This window comes from Trichomycterus rosablanca, chromosome 3 (genome assembly GCF_030014385.1).
Source record: "Trichomycterus rosablanca isolate fTriRos1 chromosome 3, fTriRos1.hap1, whole genome shotgun sequence".
Taxonomy (NCBI): Eukaryota; Metazoa; Chordata; class Actinopteri; order Siluriformes; family Trichomycteridae; genus Trichomycterus; species Trichomycterus rosablanca.
The window spans coordinates 12,611,329-12,636,216 of record NC_085990.1 but is presented as its reverse complement, the minus strand read 5'-3'; the positions used below and the strand labels follow the sequence as shown (position 1 = coordinate 12,636,216).

Here is a 24,888-nt window from a genome sequence, read left to right as displayed (position 1 = left end):
AATGACTTTTAAACACAAGCTGTAAAATGTAATGAACAAAAATGAAAATTTATTGTGAGGAAAAAGTTAGGACAACCTGTGTCCTAATAGCTAATCTTTCCCCCTTTGGCTGAAAAAACCTCAATTAGACGTTTCCTATAACCATCCACCAGTCTCTGACAGGAAGAAAGTTTTTCCCACTTCTCAGCTGTGTGAGGTTTGAGTGGTTTCTTGCATGCACAACCCTTTTCAAATCACCCCACAGCATCTCAAAAGGATTAAGATCCGGGCTTTGACTTGGCCATTCCAGAACTCTCCATTTCTTTCTTCTGAGCCATTTTTTGGTGGATTTACTGGAATGTTTTGGGTCGTTGTCATGTTGCATGCTCCACCTCCGCTTTAGCTTCAGTTTTGGACAGATGGTCTTAAATTTTCCTCAAGCACCCTCTGATACAGTGAAGAATTCATTATGGATTCTATAATGGAGAGCTTGCCAGGCCCTGCTGCTGCAAAGCTGCCCCAAACCATGACATTTCCACCTTCATGCTTCACAGTTGGTATGAGGTTCTTGTACTCAAATGCTGTGTTTGGTTTGTGCCAAACATGTCTTCTGTTACTGTGCCCAAATAATTCAACTTTGGATTCATCTGTCCAAAGCACATTGTTCCAGAAGTCCTGGTCTTTGTCTAGGTGTTCTCCGGCAAACTTTAGTCTATATATATATATACAGTGTATCACAAAAGTGAGTACACCCCTCACATTTCTGCAAATATTTTATTATATCTTTTCATGGGACAACACTATAGACATGAAACTTGGATATAACTTAGAGTAGTCAGTGTACAGCTTGTATAGCAGTGTAGATTTACTGTCTTCTGAAAATAACTCAACACACAGCCATTAATGTCTAAATGGCTGGCAACATAAGTGAGTACACCCCACAGTGAACATGTCCAAATTGTTCCCAAATGTGTCGTTGTCCCTCCCTGGTGTCATGTGTCAAGGTCCCAGGTGTAAATGGGGAGCAGGGCTGTTACATTTGGTGTTTTGGGTACAATTCTCTCATACTGGCCACTGGATATTCAACATGGCACCTCATGGCAAAGAACTCTCTGAGGATGTGAGAAATAGAACTGTTGCTCTCCACAAAGATGGCCTGGGCTATAAGAAGATTGCTAACACCCTGAAACTGAGCTACAGCATGGTGGCCAAGGTCATACAGCGGTTTTCCAGGACAGGTTCCACTCGGAACAGGTTTCGCCAGGGTCGACCAAAGAAGTTGAGTCCACGTGTTCGGCGTCATATCCAGAGGTTGGCTTTAAAAAATAGACACATGAGTGCTGCCAGCATTGCTGCAGAGGTTGAAGATGTGGGAGGTCAGCCTGTCAGTGCTCAGACCATACACCGCACACTGCATCATCTCGGTCTGCATGGTCGTCATCCCAAAAGGAAGCTGACGCACAAGAAAGCCCGCAAACAGTTTGCTGAAGACAAGCAGTCCAAGAACATGGATTACTGGAATGCCCTGTGGTCTGACGAGACCAAGATAAACTTGTTTGGCTCAGATGGTGTCCAGCATGTGTGGCGGCGCCCTGGTGAGAAGTACCAAGACAACTGTATCTTGCCTACAGTCAAGCATGGTGGTGGTAGCATCATGGTCTTGGGCTGCATGAGTGTTGCTGGCACTGGGGAGCTGCAGTTCATTGAGGGAAACATGAATTCCAACATGTACTGTGACATTCTGAAACGGAGCATGATCCCCTCCCTTCGAAAACTGGGCCTCATGGCAGTTTTCCAACAGGATAACGACCCCAAACACAACCTCCAAGATGACAACTGCCTTGCTGAGGAAGCTGAAGGTAAAGGTGATGGACTAAACCCAATTGAGCACCTGTGGCGCATCCTCAAGTGGAAGGTGGAGGAGTTCAAGGTGTCTAACATCCACCAGCTCCGTGATGTCATCATGGAGGAGTGGAAGAGGATTCCAGTAGCAACCTGTGCAGCTCTGGTGAATTCCATGCCCAGGAGGGTTAAGGCAGTGCTGGATAATAATGGTGGTCACACAAAATATTGACACTTTGGGCACAATTTGGACATGTTCACTGTGGGGTGTACTCACATATGTTGCCAGCCATTTAGACATTAATGGCTGTGTGTTGAGTTATTTTCAGAAGACAATAAATCTACACTGCTATACAAGCTGTACACTGACTACTCTAAGTTATATCCAAGTTTCATGTCTATAGTGTTGTCCCATGAAAAGATATAATAAAATATTTGCAGAAATGTGAGGGGTGTACTCACTTTTGTGATACACTGTGTATATACAGTGTATCACAAAAGTGAGTACACCCCTCACATTTCTGCAAATATTTTATTATATCTTTTCATGGGACAACACTATAGACATGAAACTTGGATATAACTTAGAGTAGTCAGTGTACAGCTTGTATAGCAGTGTAGATTTACTGTCTTCTGAAAATAACTCAACACACAGCCATTAATGTCTAAATAGCTGGCAACATAAGTGAGTACACCCCACAGTGAACATGTCCAAATTGTGCCCAAATGTGTCGTTGTCCCTCCCTGGTGTCATGTGTCAAGGTCCCAGGTGTAAATGGGGAGCAGGGCTGTTAAATTTGGTGTTTTGGGTACAATTCTCTCATACTGGCCACTGGATATTCAGCATGGCACCTCATGGCAAAGAACTCTCTGAGGATGTGAGAAATAGAATTGTTGCTCTCCACAAAGATGGCCTGGGCTATAAGAAGATTGCTAACACCCTGAAACTGAGCTACAGCATGGTGGCCAAGGTCATACAGCGGTTTTCCAGGACAGGTTCCACTCGGAACAGGCTTCGCCAGGGTCGACCAAAGAAGTTGAGTCCACGTGTTCGGCGTCATATCCAGAGGTTGGCTTTAAAAAATAGACACATGAGTGCTGCCAGCATTGCTGCAGAGGTTGAAGACGTGGGAGGTCAGCCTGTCAGTGCTCAGACCATACGCCGCACACTGCATCAACTCGGTCTGCATGGTCGTCATCCCAGAAGGAAGCTGACGCACAAGAAAGCCCGCAAACAGTTTGCTGAAGACAAGCAGTCCAAGAACATGGATTACTGGAATGCCCTGTGGTCTGACGAGACCAAGATAAACTTGTTTGGCTCAGATGGTGTCCAGCATGTGTGGCGGCGCCCTGGTGAGAAGTACCAAGACAACTGTATCTTGCCTACAGTCAAGCATGGTGGTGGTAGCATCATGGTCTTGGGCTGCATGAGTGTTGCTGGCACTGGGGAGCTGCGGTTCATTGAGGGAAACATGAATTCCAACATGTACTGTGACATTCTGAAATAGAGCATGATCCCCTCCCTTCGAAAACTGGGCCTCATGGCAGTTTTCCAACAGGATAACGACCCCAAACACAACCTCCAAGATGACAACTGCCTTGCTGAGGAAGCTGAAGGTAAAGGTGATGGACTAAACCCAATTGAGCATCTGTGGCGCATCCTCAAGTGGAAGGTGGAGGAGTTCAAGGTGTCTAACATCCACCAGCTCCGTGATGTCATCATGGAGGAGTGGAAGAGGATTCCAGTAGCAACCTGTGCAGCTCTGGTGAATTCCATGCCCAGGAGGGTTAAGGCAGTGCTGGATAATAATGGTGGTCACACAAAATATTGACACTTTGGGCACAATTTGGACATGTTCACTGTGGGGTGTACTCACCTATGTTGCCAGCCATTTAGACATTAATGGCTGTGTGTTGAGTTATTTTCAGAAGACAGTAAATCTACACTGCTATACAAGTTGTACACTGACTACTCTAAGTTATATCCAAGTTTTATTTCTATAGTGTTGTCCCATGAAAAGATATAATAAAATATTTGCAGAAATGTGAGGGGTGTACTCACTTTTGTGATACACTGTATATATACAGTGTATCACAAAAGTGAGTACACCCCTCACATTTCTGCAGATATTTAAGTATATCTTTTCATGGGACAACACTGACAAAATGACACTTTGACACAATGAAAAGTAGTCTGTGTGCAGCTTATATAACAGTGTAAATTTATTCTTCCCTCAAAATAACTCAATATACAGCCATTAATGTCTAAACCACCGGCAACAAAAGTGAGTACACCCCTAAGAGACTACACCCCTAAATGTCCAAATTGAGCACTGCTTGTCATTTTCCCTCCAAAATGTCATGTGATTTGTTAGTGTTACTAGGTCTCAGGTGTGCATAGGGAGCAGGTGTGTTCAATTTAGTAGTACAGCTCTCACACTCTCTCATACTGGTCACTGAAAGTTCCAACATGGCACCTCATGGCAAAGAACTCTCTGAGGATCTTAAAAGACGAATTGTTGCGCTACATGAAGATGGCCAAGGCTACAAGAAGATTGCCAACACCCTGAAACTGAGCTGCAGCACAGTGGCCAAGATCATCCAGCGTTTTAAAAGAGCAGGGTCCACTCAGAACAGACCTCGCGTTGGTCGTCCAAAGAAGCTGAGTGCACGTGCTCAGCGTCACATCCAACTGCTGTCTTTGAAAGATAGGCGCAGGAGTGCTGTCAGCATTGCTGCAGAGATTGAAAAGGTGGGGGGTCAGCCTGTCAGTGCTCAGACCATACGCCGCACACTACATCAAATTGGTCTGCATGGCTGTCACCCCAGAAGGAAGCCTCTTCTGAAGTCTCTACACAAGAAAGCCCGCAAACAGTTTGCTGAAGACATGTCAACAAAGGACATGGATTACTGGAACCATGTCCTATGGTCTGATGAGACCAAGATTAATTTGTTTGGTTCAGATGGTCTCAAGCATGTGTGGCGGCAGTCAGGTGAGGAGTACAAAGATAAGTGTGTCATGCCTACAGTCAAGCATGGTGGTGGGAATGCCATGGTCTGGGGCTGCATGAGTGCAGCAGGTGTTGGGGAGTTACATTTCATTGAGGGACACATGAACTCCAATATGTACTGTGAAATACTGAAGCAGAGCATGATCCCCTCCCTCCGGAAACTGGGTCGCAGGGCAGTGTTCCAGCATGATAATGACCCCAAACACACCTCTAAGACGACCACTGCTTTATTGAAGAGGCTGAGGGTAAAGGTGATGGACTGGCCAAGCATGTCTCCAGACCTAAACCCAATAGAACATCTTTGGGGCATCCTCAAGCGGAAGGTGGAGGAGCGCAAAGTCTCGAATATCCGCCAGCTCCGTGATGTCGTCATGGAGGAGTGGAAAAGCATTCCAGTGGCAACCTGTGAAGCTCTGGTAAACTCCATGCCCAGGAGAGTTAAGGCAGTTCTGGGAAATAATGGTGGCCACACAAAATATTGACACTTCAGGAACTTTCACTAAGGGGTGTACTCACTTTTGTTGCTGGTGGTTTAGACATTAATGGCTGTATATTGAGTTATTTTGAGGGAAGAATAAATTTACACTGTTATATAAGCTGCACACAGACTACTTTTCATTGTGTCAAAGTGTCATTTTGTCAGTGTTGTCCCATGAAAAGATATACTTAAATATCTGCAGAAATGTGAGGGGTGTACTCACTTTTGTGATACACTGTATATATATATATATATATAGTTTATATATGGTTTATGAGGCTCATAAACCTCAAGCTGGTGTTTAACTCAACATATAACACAACAAAATGTGTTTTACTACTGCTAGACTCTGAAGTCTTTTTCCAGTGAAAGTTTATAAATGTAAAGGCAGTCTTGGGATTTCAATGGTTTGTGCAACTGTTCTTTTTCTGGGACTGGCTGACTGGAACTCATAATAATACGTTTCTTTAGAAGTCGTGGTGTTTTTTTAATACTAAAACATCTGCAGGTTTAATCCTACTGTTTTGGTTGTATGCTTTCAGTTCTTTAAAGTCACTTTTAAATTAGCCACATTTGGTAGACATCAACAAGCCTTTGGCACAAATCTGGTTGAATCTTTGACCTGTTTAACAGATTGTTCAACCAACAGACTGACTTGACTTTTCAGAATAATCCACATATTTTTATCAGGGTTGCTAATCGTAGGGTAAGAATTGGTTTTTTCCCCCCAAGACCTTTGTATTAAGCTACTGGCAGATGTTTGTGGGACCTATATTTTTCATTGTAATGCTTGTAGCCCTTTTTATACATCACAGAAAAGCCAATACAATCACTAACAAGAAATAATTGGATCTATGCCACAAGGTTAAGTGACGTTATAGAATCTACACCACCAATCATAAATTAATACATTATAGATAATTCTACACCACTATAAATTAATCATTTATGTTGCTGTATGTTCAACCCCAAATCAGAAAAAGTTGGGACAGTATGGAAATGCAAATAAAATAAAAATGCAGTGTTCCTTACATTTCCTTGCATTTCAGGCCTGCAACACATTCCAAAAAATGTTGGGACTGGGCAATTCAGGGCTAGGTGATGTCAACAATTGATTGCAATCATGGTTTGGTACAAAAGCAGCATCCAGGAAAGGCTGAGTCTTTAATAAGAAAAGATGGTTTTTCAACAAATGTGTAAAAAAATGATTGAAATGTTTAAAAACAATGAACCTCAAAGAAAGATACGAAGGGATTTGCATATTTCTCCCTCTAAAGTGCATAATAGCATTAAACCATTCAAGGAATCAGGAGCAAAAAAGAAGCCTTATGTCCAGAAGCGGCATCAACTTCTCTGGGCTCTGAGGCATCTAGGATGGACCATCACACAGTGGAAACGTGTATTGTGGTCAGATGAATCAGCATTCCATGTCTTTTTGGAAAAAAAAGACGCCATGTGCTCCTGACCAAAGATGAAAAGGACCATCCAGACTGTTATCAGCAACAAGTCCAAAAGCAAGGGTCTGTCATGGTATGGGTCTGTGTCAGTGCCCTTGGCAAAAGTAATTTACACTTTTGTGATGGCAGCATTAATGCAGAAAAGTACATTGAGATCTTAGAGCAACATATGCTGCCTTCAAGACGTCATCTTTTCCAGGGACATTCATGCATTTTTCAACAAGACAATGCAAAACCACATGCTGCACACATTACAAAGGCATGGCTGTGGAAGAAGAGGGTACTGGACTGGCCATAGTGCCACCCAGAAACACCTGATGCAAGGTAGAAATATTCCTGGACAGGACCCCAGTCTGTTGTAGACCAACACACATTCACTCACTCACAGCTAAACACAATTTAGATCAGTCAAGAAACCTTCGGTAGTTTTAGAGGAGGAAAAGGTAGTAAGAACCTAAAGGACACCTGAATATGAACATGGCAAACTCTTAATAGACCATAGAGACCATAAGTAAGGATGAAACCCAGGTCTTCCAGGGCACATATTGCTGTGTTGCACCCTCTCTACCAGCTGCCTGTTTTTTCACATAATTGATAAATGCCATTGAATTTGCTGTTGGCAGTTCTTCCCTGGCTATCTTAAGCACCTCGTTTACCTCCAGGGTAAATAAGGTGATTCATTGCCACGTTGATCCCTTTGTTTTGATTGCTGTGAACAGTCTGTGACCATTTTCCTGTAGCTGCAGACTGTTTCATATAGACTGGCATAAATGTCTGGTGTGATAATCTGATGTGTTGAATGTTACAGTGAATCTCTCTTTATCCAGTGACAGTATGCTAATGCTCAGGTTCTTACTGAGTGCTGCTTCCATTACTGCCAGGTGAGACAGAAGGAGGTATTTTAAATTTAGCTCAGAGAGCAAACATGCTTCCCTCTCCACTTCATTTAAATGTAAATGTAATCATTTGCAACTGGGAGGTGTTGCGGTGTTGTGGCTAGTTTTCATCCCTTTGCTAGTCCTTATTTTCTGGCTTACCTGTCTGACAGATTATTGACACCTGATTTATACTTATTTCTGATTAGTCTTCCAAAGCCTTTGGATGGTTTTCGAAGCACTCCAGGTTATAGCTGGTTATAAACTATTATTAAGTGTTTTTAAATTAAAAGCTCTGGCAGTCAAGGCTCCCTATTAACATCTGAACCATTGCTTAAAAATCAGCACCCAATCTGAGGCAATGCAATTAGCTAGAATAGTGTTTTTACTGATAGCTAATTAGTTTATTAGATTGCTGTAAGTGTCCTGACTATTAACGAGATGTGAATACACTGATAAGCCAAAACATTATGACCACCTGCCTAGTATGGGGTGTGTTCAAAAACCTAGTGAGCTCTCTTCGTAGACAGCATTTTACGTCATCCTATGCGCGCTCCCGAGAAGGAGTCTGTTTGAAATCCTAGATGCCTTAATATGCTCCCCAGTAAGATATCTTAAAATTTCAATGGTATTTTGACTCAAGAACGAGTGAGCATCCGATGCTGCCTTAACAGTGAAGGCAATCATAGCATTCAGTGCGGCACAACTTTTCTCACAGAAAAATAACAAATATGGTGGACAGTGTGGAGAAATGATAAGTTCTTTTTAAACGTAAATAAATTATTATTGATTTTTAATTTGTATAAACTTGCACAAGTGTGATTTATTTGCAAACTCAGGCTTGTCAACGAATTTAACCATTTTCGGTACACGAAGGGAGATGTTAGGTGACATGCTAGCACGTTGTGCCACCCCATCCCATTGGTTTAAATGGCATGATGCTAACTGTGTTAGCTTAGTTAGCGAAAACTGACAGAATCGCTGTCTGAGTAGCGTGTTCGAATAATCTGACTTATATGTCAATGACTTATTAGAATCCTCTCTACTTAGGCAGCTGCCTATGTATGCAGTAAGATAGCAAAGGCAGCTCACTAGGTTTTCAAACACACCCATGCTGTTGCTTACGGCCACACCACCTTTAGAACGCCAGATCTCGTCCGATCTTAGAAGCTAAGCTGGGCTGGGCTCAGTCAGTACCTAGCTGAAAATACTGAGTGCTGTAAGCTATATTTGTGGACAGTGGTAGCGTAGTGGGTAGGGCTTTGGGCTTCGAATCCCAGCTCTGCTATGCATCCACTGTTGGGTCCTTGAGCAAGGCCCTTAACCCTCTCTGCTCCAGGGGCACCATACAGTGGCTGACCCTGCGCTCTGACCCCAGCTTACAAACAAGCTGGGATATGCAAAGAAAGAATTTCATTGTACTGTACATCTGTATATGTATATATGACAAGTAAAGGCATTCTATTCTATTATATTCAAACCACCGGAAGCTGCCGAGACATGGACTCCACAAAATATCTGAAAGATCATCCTACAGTGCATCCTGGTACCAACTCTTCCACAAGTAAATGATGCACACATGCCTGGCTGTCCACATGATATTAAAAAAACAGGATTCGTTGGGTGAATTTGACTGACCTGCAACTACGCAGTCTCATATACAGAAGGGTTCAAAGGGCACTGCATGTGTATTGAAGCACAATAGATTTTGTTAGTTTGTACCAAACACCATAGCCTTGATGTCTTCTGGCCTTAGTGAGTCTTGCCCCCTAACAACCTGTCTGCGATACCTAGTTTGTTCTTTCTCAGACCACTTTTTGTGGGTACTTACTACAGCTGCCTATGAGCACCCATTGCTAGATACTGAATGAACTCAAATTCCCACAGACGCACTTTAAAATCTTGGATCAGAGCAACCCTAAACTAGTGATGGCTGCAAATAAGACCAAGTCTGTATCAATGATTGTGGTTTTAGAATGGGATGTCCATGAACTTTTGACCATATAAGTTTACGTGATCATTTCTCTTTTCAGAAAACCCAGTCATTACTTTTCCACATGTTTTTCCCAACAGAAAAAAACAAGACATTTTTATTTACCGCTTAAAGCTTTCAGTATTTTGTGTTTTTTTAGTGTACAGACTAGTTTTGCCCTCTCCTCACAGGACTACAAATCAATGAACGTACAGGTGAAATTAATTTTAAGCTATCTGCCCCGAGAAGCTTTAATGATTATGGTTTGTGTTTTATGAAGCCAGTAACAGGGTCCTTTAACTCCAGCTGCATCTATAACACACCTGTCACATTTTAGGAGGCTGTGTGCACCAGCCTGACTCGGAGGGCTGCAAAGCTGCCAAGCAGGGCAATTGTAATGATAAGGGAAGTGGAAAAATAAAAATAGTGGGATTTATTTATAACTGACAAAAGTAGAAAGAAAAGATTTCTGTTATGTTTTTACTGATAAACTTTATTGCATTAAAAAGTTTATAGAATATGAAAAATTACACTATAAACATGTGAATTGATAACAGGTGAGGGAATCCTAATAGGGTATAAAAGGATCCACCAAAAGTTTAGTCTTTTCAAGCAGTTGTGCCAAACATTAAAAGAGAATTGTCAATCAGTATTCAAAAGATCATTTCTCAATGCATGATTGAGAATAATCTGTCTTTTGCCATCTACCATACACAATATTATAAAAAGATTTAACAAAACTAGAGAAATCTCAGTCCGTGTAGGGCACATGTGTCAAACTCAAATCCGGCCCGCCATGTCATTTTATGTAGCCCGCGAAAGCTCAAAAAAGATGCATGATTGTCTTAAAATACACTCTAAAATCGTACATAAACTGCATCTCCCACAATGCATGTCGATTTTGTGACCCACAAAGTGACTGCATCCCGCCACTAGATGGCAGTGTTTCCACATCAGAGTGTACAAGAAGAGAAAATTGAAGCAGAATGAAGGAAATTTAATGAAAGATGGGAAAGTGAATACAAGTTTGTGCTTCAAGAAGAAAAACCGGTACGTCTTTTGTGTTTTGAGGCCGTGTCTGTGGTAAAGGAGTACAATATAAATGTAGATATACATTATAAATACACTGTAGAAATTTTGACACCAAACACAGAATTTAGCCTTCAAGAAAAACAACAAATTAAAAGGCAGACTGCAATCACAGCAGGATACGTTACAATCAGCCCTTTGAGGGCCACCATAATGCAGATGTGGCCCTTGGGGAAAATGAGATTTTGGAAAATGAGCCCTGGTGTAGGGCAAGGCAGTAAACCACTGTTGAATGTTTGTGACCTTTGAGCCCTCAGACAACTTGAGAAACCATCATGCCACTGTTATTAATATAGCCACATATGCTAAGAAGTACTTCAGAAAACTGTTGTCACCTAACACAGTGCACCGCATCAAAAAATACAAGCTATTACATAAATAGAAAGACAAATTTATAGCTCTATAGCTCATCTCAAATGAACTGAAAGACAGTGGAAACGTATGTTGTGGTCATATGAGTCCATGTTTCAGCTTGTTTTTGTGAAAATTATTTGTGCTAAATACAAAAAATGACCATTCAGACTGTTTTCAAAGAAAGGTGCAAACATCAACATCTGTCATAGTATGTGGGTGCATCAGTGCCCACAGCATGAGTCACTTGCATATGTGTGAAGGTACAACTGACGCGAAGGCGTATATTGGGCTTTTAGAAAGATACATGCTGCCATCAAGGTGGCATATTTTTAAGATGATGCCAGGCCTCATTCTGCACGTGGTACAAAAGCATGAAAACACAGAGTGTGTGTGCTTGACTGGCCTGCCTGCAGTCCACATCTGACTCCTATTGAAAATGTATGGTGCATCATGAAGAGAAAAATCTGACAACAGCAACCACAGACTGTTGAGCAGCAAGTCTTTTATCATGCAAGAATGGAGAAAAATTCCACTTTCAAAACTGCAACAATTAGTGACCTCAGTTTAAACCATTAAAAAGCCTCATTAGTAGGAAAGGTGATGGAACACGGTGTTAAGCACACCTCTGTCTTAACTTTTTTTAAGTGTGTTACAGGCATCAAATTCTAACAAGCATATCTGACCATGAGCTTGTTGGACATCCCATTTCAAAAACATTGTACATAGTACATGGAGAGAGAGAAAAAAAGTTAAAGAGATGGAAACAGAGAGAGCTATAACAACAGCCACTCCTCTGAAAAGGCTTCTTACAATACTTTGAATTTATGCCCATTTCGTCAAAAGAGTGTTTGTGTGGTTGGGCACTGATGTTGGCTGAGGTCAGGGCTCTGTGCAAGCCACTGGTGTTTCTTTAAAGGCATCAACATGGCAATGAATCACCTTATTTAAACTGGAGGTACCACTCTGTGGTTAAACGAGGTGCCTAAGATAGCCAGGGAAGAACTGCCAACAGCAAATTCGATGGCATTTATCAATTATGTGAAAAAACAGGCAGCTGGTGCAACACAGTTATATAATATGTCATGGGTTTCATCCTTACTTATGACCTTGCCATGTTCATATTCAGGTGTCCTTTAGGTTCTTTTTTCACTACCTTTTCCACCCATTAAATGTACAGAAGGTTTATTGGCTGATCTAAATTGTGTATAGCCGTGGTTGAGTGAATGTGTGTTGGTCTACAACAGACTGGGGTCCTGTCCAGGAATATTTCTGCCTTACATCAAGTATTTCTGGATGGCACCATGACCCCAATCACGACAAATTTTGAATGAATGAGTGAATGATGACTAAATACAACACTAAGTACTATGCAATCATTTAAGCTTATAATATACATACATCACATTGATTGAAATAATCTATAGTGCTAATACTTTATATTACACCTGTTAGCAATTGTTTTGGCTAAAATAATTCAATAATTAGAAGGGATGTCCAAATACGTTTGCCCATGTAGTTTATCTGGCTAATGTATTACAATTAATCACAAGTTCTCAACATTTTGTCTTCTCACAACTTATAGCATTCTTACCACTTAGTCTCACCATTCATGGCATTTCATTACATTTCAAACTTCCTGTATGTTTCAAAAGGTTTAAAACTAAGCTCTAATTGATATTAAATTGATTTGTTGAATGAAACCATGTCAGGTTGTTACTTTCCGGCCATTAAGCAGGAACTACAATGGTCGTCTGAAAACAAAAGCAACATGTAATCCTCCTGAGTAAACAAAAATTCACATTCAGGAAATTTCACTTCCAACCATTTACAGCACATCACGCTAATTACCATCACTTTAGCTAATTGAAATAATCAATAGAAACATAGAGACAGAGAGTGAGATAAAGTAATGCCTGGTGCACATTACGACTAAGATTTTAACAACCCTGACTAATTTAGAAATGGTAAAAGAGCTAATAAATAAAGACAGACGTTTGTGTGTAATCATTCTTAATTCCCATAAATCTTTTACATTACAACAACATTCCTGCATGAAACACCTCACATACCTCACATTCTGCCTTTGAATTAGAGCTCCAGTTTACTCTAGGGACCCAAGATCTGGCTAAATCTCAAGTCAACAAACATGGCATGTCGACAAATATTAAAAGTTTGTATATTTTGCAACAACAAAGTATTTTTTTCTTTTTTTATATATATTTTATGCATTTTTCTCCCATTTTCTCCCAATTTAGCGTAGTCAATTTGTCTCCGCTGCTGGGGATCCCCGAGTTTTTGCAGTTGAGGAGGGTATATTGCTCCCCACGCCTTCTCCGACACGCACTCAGCCCTTAACGGAACCCTTTTCCACCCATGCACTCTGCACAGGCGGCTCTATCAGCCAATCAGGGGCCTTACACAGCGTTTGAAGACCCCACCCACATATTCCGGTCATCCCTGTCTGCAGGCAGTGCCAATTATGCCCACTAGATGCTAAGCGCCGGATTTAGAACCGAGAAGTTCAGAATCTCGGCGCTGGTGTGCTAGAGGAATATCACACTGCGCTACCTGGGCGCCTAACAAAGTATTTTCAAATGTTAATAAAGCCTTAAAGAAGACAAGGTTGAAAAGACAAGAGCAAAAAAGACATCTATTAAATGAAATAGTCGACTGAAACACATTGCCCATACAGAGCTACATGCTACATTGCCATTCTCTGTGTTTTGTACATCTTGTTGAAAGCACAATTCCCATCAGACCACACTGCAGTATTGCAGTTTCTCAGTCTTAATAAAACTATTATTATTACAATGACTATGTGTCAATCAGCGTCAATTAATCAATCCTGCATGTGACGTTAAGACTGTTCTTACAGGAGAAGGTCAGCATTTCCTTTGTACTGCACGGTGTTAACCAGCATTGACAGGACTTTGCCTAATCTGAGGGGTTGACATTCGATTATACAGACCCCACACCACAGGAATATCTAAAAATGTAATTGTTTCATATCAGCCAAAGGTTTAAAAGGAAACAAAATGACTTCATAATCAGCCACTGTTGGAGAGCCATCATGGGAGAACAGTCAGTTACTTAGCTAGTCCAGCTGAATGACTGACAGCTTCATTACTGTTCCCAGCATGAGGTGACACCTTTTTATATCAATCCAGTCAAATTCAATACACATTATAGTGAAAAAATATCATATTTAAATTGTTAGGACTCTCAGATTTAACAGATTAATGCCACACTGTGCTACATGTATAGTAGAACTAGCATTTCTAGCATGTGTAAATGTCAGTATTAAGCTGTAAGGATAAAACCCAATAAAATTATTAGAAAATACTTTCATTTACTGGACCATTTGGTATCGCTGGATAGTAAGCATGCTAGCACCATGGCAGCCAGGTTTGAAACTTCATCCTCCAAGGTCCACAGCCAGCGTGCTTGAGCTTGGCCTGCACCTATTGGTTGTAATCAACAGTGTGACATTAGATCTGACTTTAGTTTCAAAGTTATTGTGTGGTGCATCAGTGTTACATCAGTGCCCACAGCATGAGTGACTTGCATATGTGTGAAGGTACAACTGACGCAAAGGTGTAAATTGGGCTTTTAAACATACATGCTGCCATCAAAGTGACGTCTTTTCTCCGGAAGTCTATGATTATTTCAGCAAGACGATGCCAGGCCTCATTCTGCACATGCTACAACAGCGTGAAAACACAGAGTGTGTGTGCTTGACTGGCCTGCCTGCAGTCCAGATCTGTCTTCAATTGAAAATGTATGATGCATCATGAAGAGAAAAATCTGCCAACAGCAACCACTGACTGTTGAGCAGCTGAAGTTTCATTTCAAGAAAGAATGTAGAAAAATTCTACTTGCAAAACTGCAACAATTAGTGTTCTCAGTTTCAAACCATTAAAAAGCCTCATTAGTAGGAAAGGTGATTTAACATGGGGTTAAGCACGCCTCTGTCCAGGACCTTCTTTCCCAGGACCTTCTTTCTGTTAGGCGACAGTGCTACCCACTTAGCCACTGTGCCGCCCTAAACTTAAAGTAAATCTATACACTGGTAGTGTGTTGAACAATAATAAAAGTGGTTAAATGCTTGTTTCCCCTTTTTGTATAGTTCTGTAGTTCTGTAGATGGAGTTGTGGTGAAATGCTGTAAGTGTTTGGTTGTTATCACTTGTGGCATTAAGCGCTCAGCTAAATCCATATGGATCCCAGACACAAAACCAATTTCTGACAAGTCAAGCACTTCATATAAATGCATAGTGCGCAGCGTAGGCATTAAAATGCACTGACATCTCTCCACTCTATCAGAACAGCACACCTTGCTGGATGCAGATACATAACATAAACCTCAGAACATTGTTTGAGGTAATTAGTCAAAAATCAGAGATACAAAAAGCTCACACATACAGTGGGGCCAAAAAGTATTTAGTCAGCCACTGATTGTGCAAGTTCTCCTACTTAGAAAGATGAGCGAGGTCTGTAATTTTCATCATAGGTACACTTCAACTATGAGAGACAAAATAAGAAAAAAAAATCCAGGAAATCACACTGTAGGATTTTTAAAGAATTTATTTGTAAATTATGGTGGAAAATAAGTATTCAACTCAATACTTTGTAACATAACCTTTGTTGGCAATGACAGAGGTCAAACGTTTCCTGTAAGTCTTCACCAGGTTTGCACACACTGTAGCTTGTATTTTGGCCCATTCCTCCATGCAGATCTCCTCTAGAGCAGTGATGTTTTGGGGCTGTCGCTGGGCAACACGGACTTTCAACTCCCTCCACAAATTTTCTATGGGGTTGAGGTCTGGAGACTGGCTAGGCCACTCCAGGACCTTGAAATGCTTTTTACGGAGCCACTCCTTCGTTGCCCGTGTTTGGGATCATTGTCATGCTGGAAGACCCAGCCACGTTCCATCTTCAATGCTGTCACTGATGGAAGGAAGTTTTGGCTTAAAATCTCACGATACATGGCCCCGTTCATTCTTCCTTTAACACGGATCAGTCGTCCTGTCCCCTTTGCAGAAACAGCCCCAAAGCATGATGTTTCCACCCCCATGCTTCACAGTAGGTATGGTGTTCTTGGGATGCAACTCAGCATACTTCTTCCTCCAAACACGACGAGTTGAGTTTTTACTAGGGCTGTCGAAGTTAACACGATAATAACGCATTAACGCAATCTCAATTTAACGCGATTAAAAAAAATAGTGCCGTTAACGCAAATTCTATTTGGCCCTGCGAGTCATCCGTAGTTCATGTTGAGGCTTGCCACCGTTTTTCATTTGCGGTTTGTTAACATAATGTAACCGAGCGTGTAGTGATGCACTCGCTTAATAAAGAAATAAATACACGGTATATTCACAAGTTGTCGGGAGCAGAACACTTTTATTAACTCCTTCTGTTATGGTACCGGACAGCTGGAGTCATCGCGTTAGCCAAGCATGCTAGTCCATGAACTATGGAAGCCCCAAAGGGTCAAAACACACTCACTTCGTGTAGAAACGTCCATCAAATGTCACGATACAACCACAGAAAAGTCTGTTACAATAACTACGCCTTATCCCACCTAAAGCACCGCTGATCTACAATGTTTGGAGAAATTTTAACCTACAATCTGACATTTATACGAAGTCAAGGGTCTCTGCTGGATAGAATTACTGCCTAGTATGTGAGTGAATAAAACTCCCTTACAGTTTTCTCTTGTCCCAGCAGTTTTTAACATATGTACATTTAGCATAAAATGTGTTCACCATTTTAATTGTAACATTTTACTTAAAAATCCTTGTTTTCTTCTTTTCTTTAAAAATGTGATTAATCGCGATTAACTATATGAAATTCTGAGATTAATCGCGATTACAAATTTTAATCGTTTGACAGCCCTAGTTTTTACCAAAAAGTTCCATTTTGGTTTCATCTGACCACATGATATTCTCCCAATGCTCTTCTGGATCATCCATATGCTCTCTGGCAAACTTCAGACGGGCCTGGACATGTACTGGCTTAAGCAGGGGGACACGCCTGGCACTGCAGGATTTGAGTCCCTATCGGCAGAGTGTGTTACTGATGGTAGCCTTTGTTACTTTGGTCCCAGCTCTCTGTAGGTCATTCATCAGGTCCCTCCGTATAGTTCTGGGATTTTTGCTCACCGTTCTCATGATCATTTTGACCCCACGGGATGAGATCTTGCGTGCGGTCCCAGATCGAGGGAGATTATCAATGGTCTTGTATGTCTTCCATTTTCTTACAATTGCTCCCACAGTTGATTTATTCACACCAACCTGCTTGCCTATTGTAGATTCACTCTTCCCAGCCTGGTGCAGGTCTACAATTTTCTTCCTGGTATCCTTCGACAGCTTTTTGGTCTTGGCCATGGTTGAGTTTGGAGTCTGACTGTTTGAGGCTGTGGACAGGTGTCTTTTATACAGATAACGAGGTCAAACAGGTGCCATTTATACAGGTAACGAGTGGAGGACAGAAGAGCTTCTTAAAGAAGAAGTTACAGGTCTGTGAGAGCCAGAAATCTTGCTTGTTTGTTATTGACCAAATACTTATTTTCCACCATAATGTACAAATAAATTCTTTAAAAATCCTACAATGTGATTTCCTGGATTTTTTTTCTCATTTTGTCTCTCATAGTTGAAGTGTATCTATGATGAAAATTACAGACCTCTCTCATCTTTCTAAGTAGGAGAACTTGCACAATCAGTGGCTGACTAAATACTTTTTGGCCCCACTGTACATAGAGAGGGAAACGCAATGCATGTACCGTTCATGCAGGTAATGTAACACACTCACACATACACACACGCACCCCAAAAGTCAGTGCTTTTGTGTCAGTGACCTAAGCAAGTGTTTGTCATTATGCACAACAAAAGCAATTACCCATGACTGATTTGCTTTTGAGAAGCAGCCTTGTTGCCAGGCAACACTCATGTAAATGAGAAAGCTTTATCTCTAACTGAAAAAGTACAGTTATTCAGTAAAAAAGTGAAAGCTTTACCTTTACAGATATTATGATTCAAATGTGATTCTCAAGCCAAACCAGTTGCTGGAGCTTTTACTTTTGAGTGCTGGAACAGATGGGATTTTATGCAGGATCTAATAAGGGCCTGCGAAATGTACCAAATCTGCAAAACCCGCTTATTTAAATATGTCAGTGATTTGAAGTGAGGTTTGCAGAGCCAATGCCAAGCCACTTCAGTGTCTTTCAACCAAGCAAGCAGATCTTACTATGTAAACTCTCTTGTTGAAGTAGTAGTAGTTTCTGACACTAGAAATGCAAATTATGAATTGTTTTATTTTTAACATACTCAATTGCATTGTGCACTCTGGCCGGTTGCACAACACAATCTCTGGTCGAGGAGAGCCTCAGGCTAGCATACAACTCCTCCAACACATGTGAATCCACCAGTAATATTTTTTATTCCAGCAAGCGGCAGATTCTTATTAGAGACTTTAGTACATACGGAAAACTCTTTTACTTTGTTTTCTTTTGCTGCTTGTGTCTACACCTCAACCCAACAATAGATGTAGTTGTAGTCTAGCGGTTAAGGTACTAAACTAGTAATCAAAAGGTCGCTGGTTCAAGCCCCTCCACTGCCAGGTTGTCACTGTTGGGCTCTTAAGCAAAGCCCTTGACCTTCAATTGCTTAGACAGTATACTGTCACAGTACTGTAAGTCGCTTTGAATAAAAGCGTCTGTTAACTGCTGAAAATGTAAATGTAAATGAGTCATTGTTGTTGCAGTAAGAACTTGAACGTAACACATTGATAAGCCAAAAGACTGACATAGCTGCCGCCCCCCCAAACATCTAATATTGTCTAAACCAGCTATGACCTGCCAAGGCATTAACTCCATAAAACATCTGCAGGTCCTTCAATTTCTTCTCTTCTCATCTCATGAGGTAGATTGTCCAACACTGCATCCTGCTGCCATTTCTTGCCCAGGTAAAGCAATTGTACAATTGTAAACCATAACATTGCAAGCAACTAAAGGTTAAGAGCCTTGCTACAGGCCCAACAGTGTTAGGGGAAACTTAATAGTCCAGTACCCTACCTGCTGAGCTAACACTTCTCTTAAATAATTACTTTGTCTGGTTACTCTGTATTGATGCAAAATAGATTCACAACTTAGAATTTTAATAAGTTTAATGTGTGACATTGTGACATGCATTCATGGCACCCAGCCACCAGAGGATGCCATCTCCAGAATCTTAACAGCTTGTTTCTTACCATTAATACCTACCTAAAACTCGTTACATTGAGGACCAGGACCGTGCTAACGTACCCATTTTCCAGTCTGGCATTTTACCAGAAAGTTTAAGCCTTGTAGTCTTGCCTTTCTTATTGTTTGCCAGTTATCTAGATTTTGCTGTTGCACATTTGCCTAATTTGATTGCTGTATTTTTAACTTATCTGTTAATGTTACTTCTGACTATGCATTTACTCTTGCCCATTAGTATTGTTTGCTCATAAACTTCAGTTTCTGCAGTTGTAAGCGCAACCCCCTGTACATTCTGGTTTGTTTCACAAATTTAACCTTTTGACTAATACTAGTGATTTTACAAGAGAGGTTGCCTCTGACCTAAATTGTAAACACACGCTTGTGGAGAGTTTTTCTGTACTTTTCTATACTCTGTACTGAAATGTACTTTGTAAATAAAAATAGTCCAATAGTAAATGGAGAGCGGAACGGTGGCTCGGTGGGTAGCACTGTCGCCTCACAGCAAGAAGGTCCTGAGTTCGATCACCAGGCGGGGCGGTCTGGGTCCTTTCTGTGTGGAGTTTGCATGTTCTCCCAATGTCTGTGTGGGTTTCCTGCAGGTGCTCTGGTTTCCTCCCACAGTCCAAAAACATGCAGTCAGGTTAATTGGAGACACTGAATTGCCCTATAGGTGAATGGGTGTGTGTATGTGTGTCTGCCCTGCAATGGACTGGCACCCTGTCCAGGGTGTTACTGTGTGCCTTGCACCCATTGAAAAGCTGGGATAGGCTCCAGCACCCCCCACGACCCTGATTGGATAAGTGGTTAAGAGTGATGCCACACTAAATGTGGTCAATCATATTCACTAAAAAGATTTAACATCTAACTGTATACATCTTACGATACCATTAATATAAAAGAAGCTTTTAAGTTGTGGCATGTATTTTTTGAACCAGCCTATATTCAGAAAATACATATGTAGCTTTATTATAAGACATGGTCACATGAAAAAAACCAATTTACTTCTCATTAACATAATGTAATCTTCTGTGTATTGCATATAATCTTAGTTTCTATTATGTAGAGGCCTTATGAAACCTATTTTTAGTCAAGAACAGAACAAGCATATTACAAACCACTACAATTACAAAGTAAAATGCATGGGGTTTTTTTTTTAACTAAATGTACTGTCTACAACATTGCTCTCATTTTCTCATAATTGCAATTATGTCCAATCATACCCATGTAGTCTTGCACTACCTAATAGCACTGAGTTTGTAATAACCTACAATTTTAACTCATTTAAAACTGGCTTCTCAACCCACCTCTGTTATTTCTGTTCATTAAACATATTGTTTTAAAAATAATTCTTTGCTCATTAGGCTAATCACCTATACCAGTACAAGTGGAGTTGGTATCCTGCAAAAACCACATCAAGAGCAATGTGATGTTGAATGGTTATAGTCCAAGACCTTGAGAAAGTCTACATTCAAATGTGTCACAAAAAACAATCAGCAAAAAAGGGTTTTAATGGAAGGACATTACATGCATAATGCTATTCTTTTTAATAGTTTTTATACTTAGATCACGACAGAAATGTGAAGTCCTAGATCCTAAAACTTGTAAAGTTTTCAGTTTCCTGATTGCATGTGAATCTGTCCTGTTTCTGTCTAATTTTAAGAAATTGTTCTATATTTGTTGTTCTCTCTCATAATTTAGCTAATTTTTTATGAACTGTCTTATGCTGCTCTCTTTGTTTTTATCTTAATTATTCTTGATGTTGATGTACTATTTTGATTTTGTACTATGATTTGTATGGTGTATGTACGTATTTGTTTTGATTATTTGTCTTATGTAAAGCGTCTTTGAGTATCTTGAAAAGCGCTATATAAATAAAATGTATTATTATTATTATTATTATGTTAGGAAAAAAGAAGTGCACACCAAAACCTTCTCACAGCCGCAAAGCATGAAGGAGGAAGCACGATGGTTTTAATCTGCTTTACTGGCAGCTAAACTGTTTGCAATCATTGAAGGACCAAGTCATTCAAAATCCTTTTAAAAATAAGGATAGTGTCGGAAACATTCATCCCCTGACGACATTTCCCAAAATACACATGTAAATCAACAACACAACAGTCTGAAAGAGTGACACGACCTGAGGAGAAGCTTTATAATGCAAGAAATCACCCAACACGTCTAATCTTATTCTATAAATAAGACCCTACCTAAATTACTAATTCAAAATTGCATCATGAACTGTGAAATAAGCCATTTGCCGTGTAATATGCAATTTGCTGTAAAATTCAAAATGTTTAGCGATTTAACGTTTTTCATTTGTGTAACATTCAAGTGCCTCACGTTTACTGGTTAATTTGCACTATGAGGCGGTCCTAGCAATTGTACGGCAATTCAGTTAGCAATCAGTAAGTTAAAATGTCCAAGATGAAGTCTAAAGCAGCTAAAAACACAACTTAGGTAACTGAGTTTAGAAAACTTTCAACCAATTCTGTGGATGCAGAGGTTCTGGGTTTACATTTAACTATTAAGGTAGGCTGTGTTGTGTATTGTAGCTTCTATTTATTCTATCATTCAATTTATGAGTGTAATTTAATGACCACCGTGAAATGTGGGACTTTTCTTTATAAATCTGTGAAATCTGTGATTTTTGAAAAACGAGGTCCATAAAATTAAGCACATTTTCCATTTAGTAGTGTAGAATTTAGTACATATAAAAAAATTTGAATTATTTTAGCAGTTATCGAATACTAGAATTCACATAATTGTTCCAGACCAAATTGTACATAATTATTTAAAATATTCAATAACATTATAATTTGCAGAATGTGTTTGTCAATCATTGCAACTTGGATAAAGTGTCAGTAAGTCTCAAAGAAGGTTGAATAGTTCAATGCAGACACTCAGCTAATTCCAATTCCAATGTTTACAAATGTCTTCTTGCAACTCTTATGATCATAACTGACATTGGACTGGAACATTGCAAATCAGAGCAAATTTAACTAACATTTAACTTACATCACAGCATAAAGTGCACCATGGCTCTTTGCTTGCATTGTACCCAAACTCTGTAAAAAGTCATATAGTCATATTAAGTCATATAGTTATTAAGCGAGTTTTTCCTCGCCGCTGTCGCCCTCGTCTTGCTCAACAGGGGTGGTCCTGGATTCTGTAAGTTGCTTTGAGACAATGTCCACTGTAAAAAGCGCCATACAAATAAATTAGACTTGACTTAATATAATATAAAGCATAACTTCATACACTGTTTTGCCAAATGTATGAGGAGACATGTTTGGTGTTGAGAAACTTGAGTGACCTGCACTTGAGAGTCCTGACCCCAACCCTATTGCAATCCTTTGGAATAAAATGTAACATCCCAAATTGTTTTTTAACCTAAGTGAAATTCTTAGAACGGAATGCCTCACAAGCTCACAGTCAGGTGTCCACATACTTTAAAACATCATATAGTGTACATGAATAGAAATCACACGCAAAAATGAGTAACGGATATTTGTCTGATTACAAATAGCTCATCATTAAAAATTTACTTCTTTATATGACTGAATCGAAACAAATGCTGACTGATAAATAAAGTGATACGTTTAGCTTTTACCATCTTCAGTAACAGTGACATAAGATTTGACTAAACGAGGCAATCTTGCAAAATAAATTAATATCACAACAAGCAGCTGAAGTCGAAACAATACAGTGACTTGTAGCAATCAAAATAATTTCTTTGAATGTTCAGTTTCCTTGACTGAGGGATGTACACTGATCAGCCATAACATTAAAACCACCTCCTTGTTTTTACACTCACTGTCCATTTTATCAGCTCCACTTACCATAAAGGAGCACTTTGTAGTTCTACAGTTACTGACTGTAGTCCATCTGTTTCTCTGCATACTTTTTTAGCCTGCTTTCACTCTGTTCTTCAATGGTCAGGACCCCCACAGGACCACTACAGAGCAGGAATTATTTAGGAGGTGGATGATTCTCAGCACTGCAGTGACACTGACATGGTGGTGGTGTGTTAGTGTGTGTTGTGCTGGTATGAGTGGATCACACACAGCAGTGCTGCTGGAGTTGTTAAATACCGCGTCCACTCACTGTCCACTCCTACCAAGGTTGGTCCATCTTGTAGATGTAAGTCAGAGACGATCGCTCATCTATTGCTGCTGTTTGAGTTGGTCATCTTCTAGACCTTCATCAGTGGTCACAGGACGCTGCCCATGGGGCGCTGTTGGCTGGATATTTTTTGGTTGGTGCACTATTCTCAGTCCAGCAGCGACAGTGAGGTGTTTAAAAACTCCACATACAGCAAAATGAGCTACATCAAGTATTGGTTCATTCATTCATTCATTTTCTTATCTGCTTATCCAATTAGGGTCGCCGGGGGGTTGGTGCTAGAGCCTATCCCAGCTTTTCAATGGGCACAAGGCACACAGTAACACCCTGGATGGGACACCATCGCAGGGCAGACACACATACACACACACACATATACACACCCATTCACTTATAGGGCATGTTTTTGGACTGTGGAAGGAAACCGGAGCTCCCGGAGGAAACCCACACAGACACAGGGAGAACATGCAAACTCCACACAGAAAGGACCCGGACCGCCACGCCTGGGCTCAAACCCAGGGCCTTCTTGCTGTGACACGACAGTGCTACCCACTATGCCACCGTGCCACCTAGTATTGGTTCTGCTAAGCCAAAATAGGACAATAACACACCAGAAGAAAAAAGCAGAGCTTTTTGAGAACTTACCGTGGTAAAGTTGGCAGGGAGGCACTCAGTCCCTCGGAAGGTGCATTGCAAAAGCATGTCATTGATATCGTGGCCTGTGCGGTTGTAGAAATCGGTCATGTTAAACTGCTTGGGCTTAAAGTTAACAAAATTAGCTTTTTCCTTCAAAGCAGCAAGGATCTCTGGGTCTGCTAGATGTGGGTTTGCAATCTGATAGTTCTCATTGAGCAAAGCTAGCAGTTCTCCTACATGGTAAAGATCATTCTTGGTCATCTTCGAGAAGCGGAACTCGTTTAGATTGCAAATAGTAACAGCAGGAAAGGTAAGGTTCGGGGCTGCCACTTCATCCAGTTTGGTGACATGAGGAAACTCTAGGTAGTAAGAAACTCGGTCCATGCATACCACCAGCAGCAGACCGAGGGAGCCCAGGAACGAGAGTGTCCACAAGAAACGACGGAATGTCATATGTCCGTAGGCAAAAATGTGGCTCATGCCATGCAGCGTGGAAGAGTTGGCGAAGGTTTGTAAATTCGAGGGCCTGATGCTTTCAATGCTGTCCTCTGAATCTCCCTTCATGGCTGTCATTGTTGTTTTGTCCCAGACGAGGACTTACTTAAAGTGAACTTAGCAACAGTAAATACAATCAATCGTCCACCACAGGTGTTAAATATTTAAATAAGTTGTGTGCTTAACATAATCCAGTCTATTCCTAACACAAGGTTCTCTTTGGTTCTTTAAAAACATATATTCATATAGCTTATTCAAGAAGACCCCAAATCCGGAAAACTTTCACATCCAAGGGGCACAGTCCATGGCTTTAAAGCAGTGCTACAAATTAGCAGAAAGT

At 40.6% G+C, this 24,888-nt stretch overlaps 1 protein-coding gene across 1 annotated transcript in view; it reads right to left on the bottom strand.

Moving 5' to 3' along the window:
- asic1c (acid-sensing (proton-gated) ion channel 1c) overlaps positions 1-24,626 on the bottom strand; it is a 137,347-nt gene extending 112,721 nt beyond the window's left edge. The window contains exon 1 of the mRNA XM_062991851.1: positions 24,063-24,626. Coding sequence (XP_062847921.1) covers positions 24,063-24,626 — 564 coding nt within the window. The remainder of the gene's footprint in view (positions 1-24,062) is intronic.
- Positions 24,627-24,888: the final 262 nt, after the last annotated feature.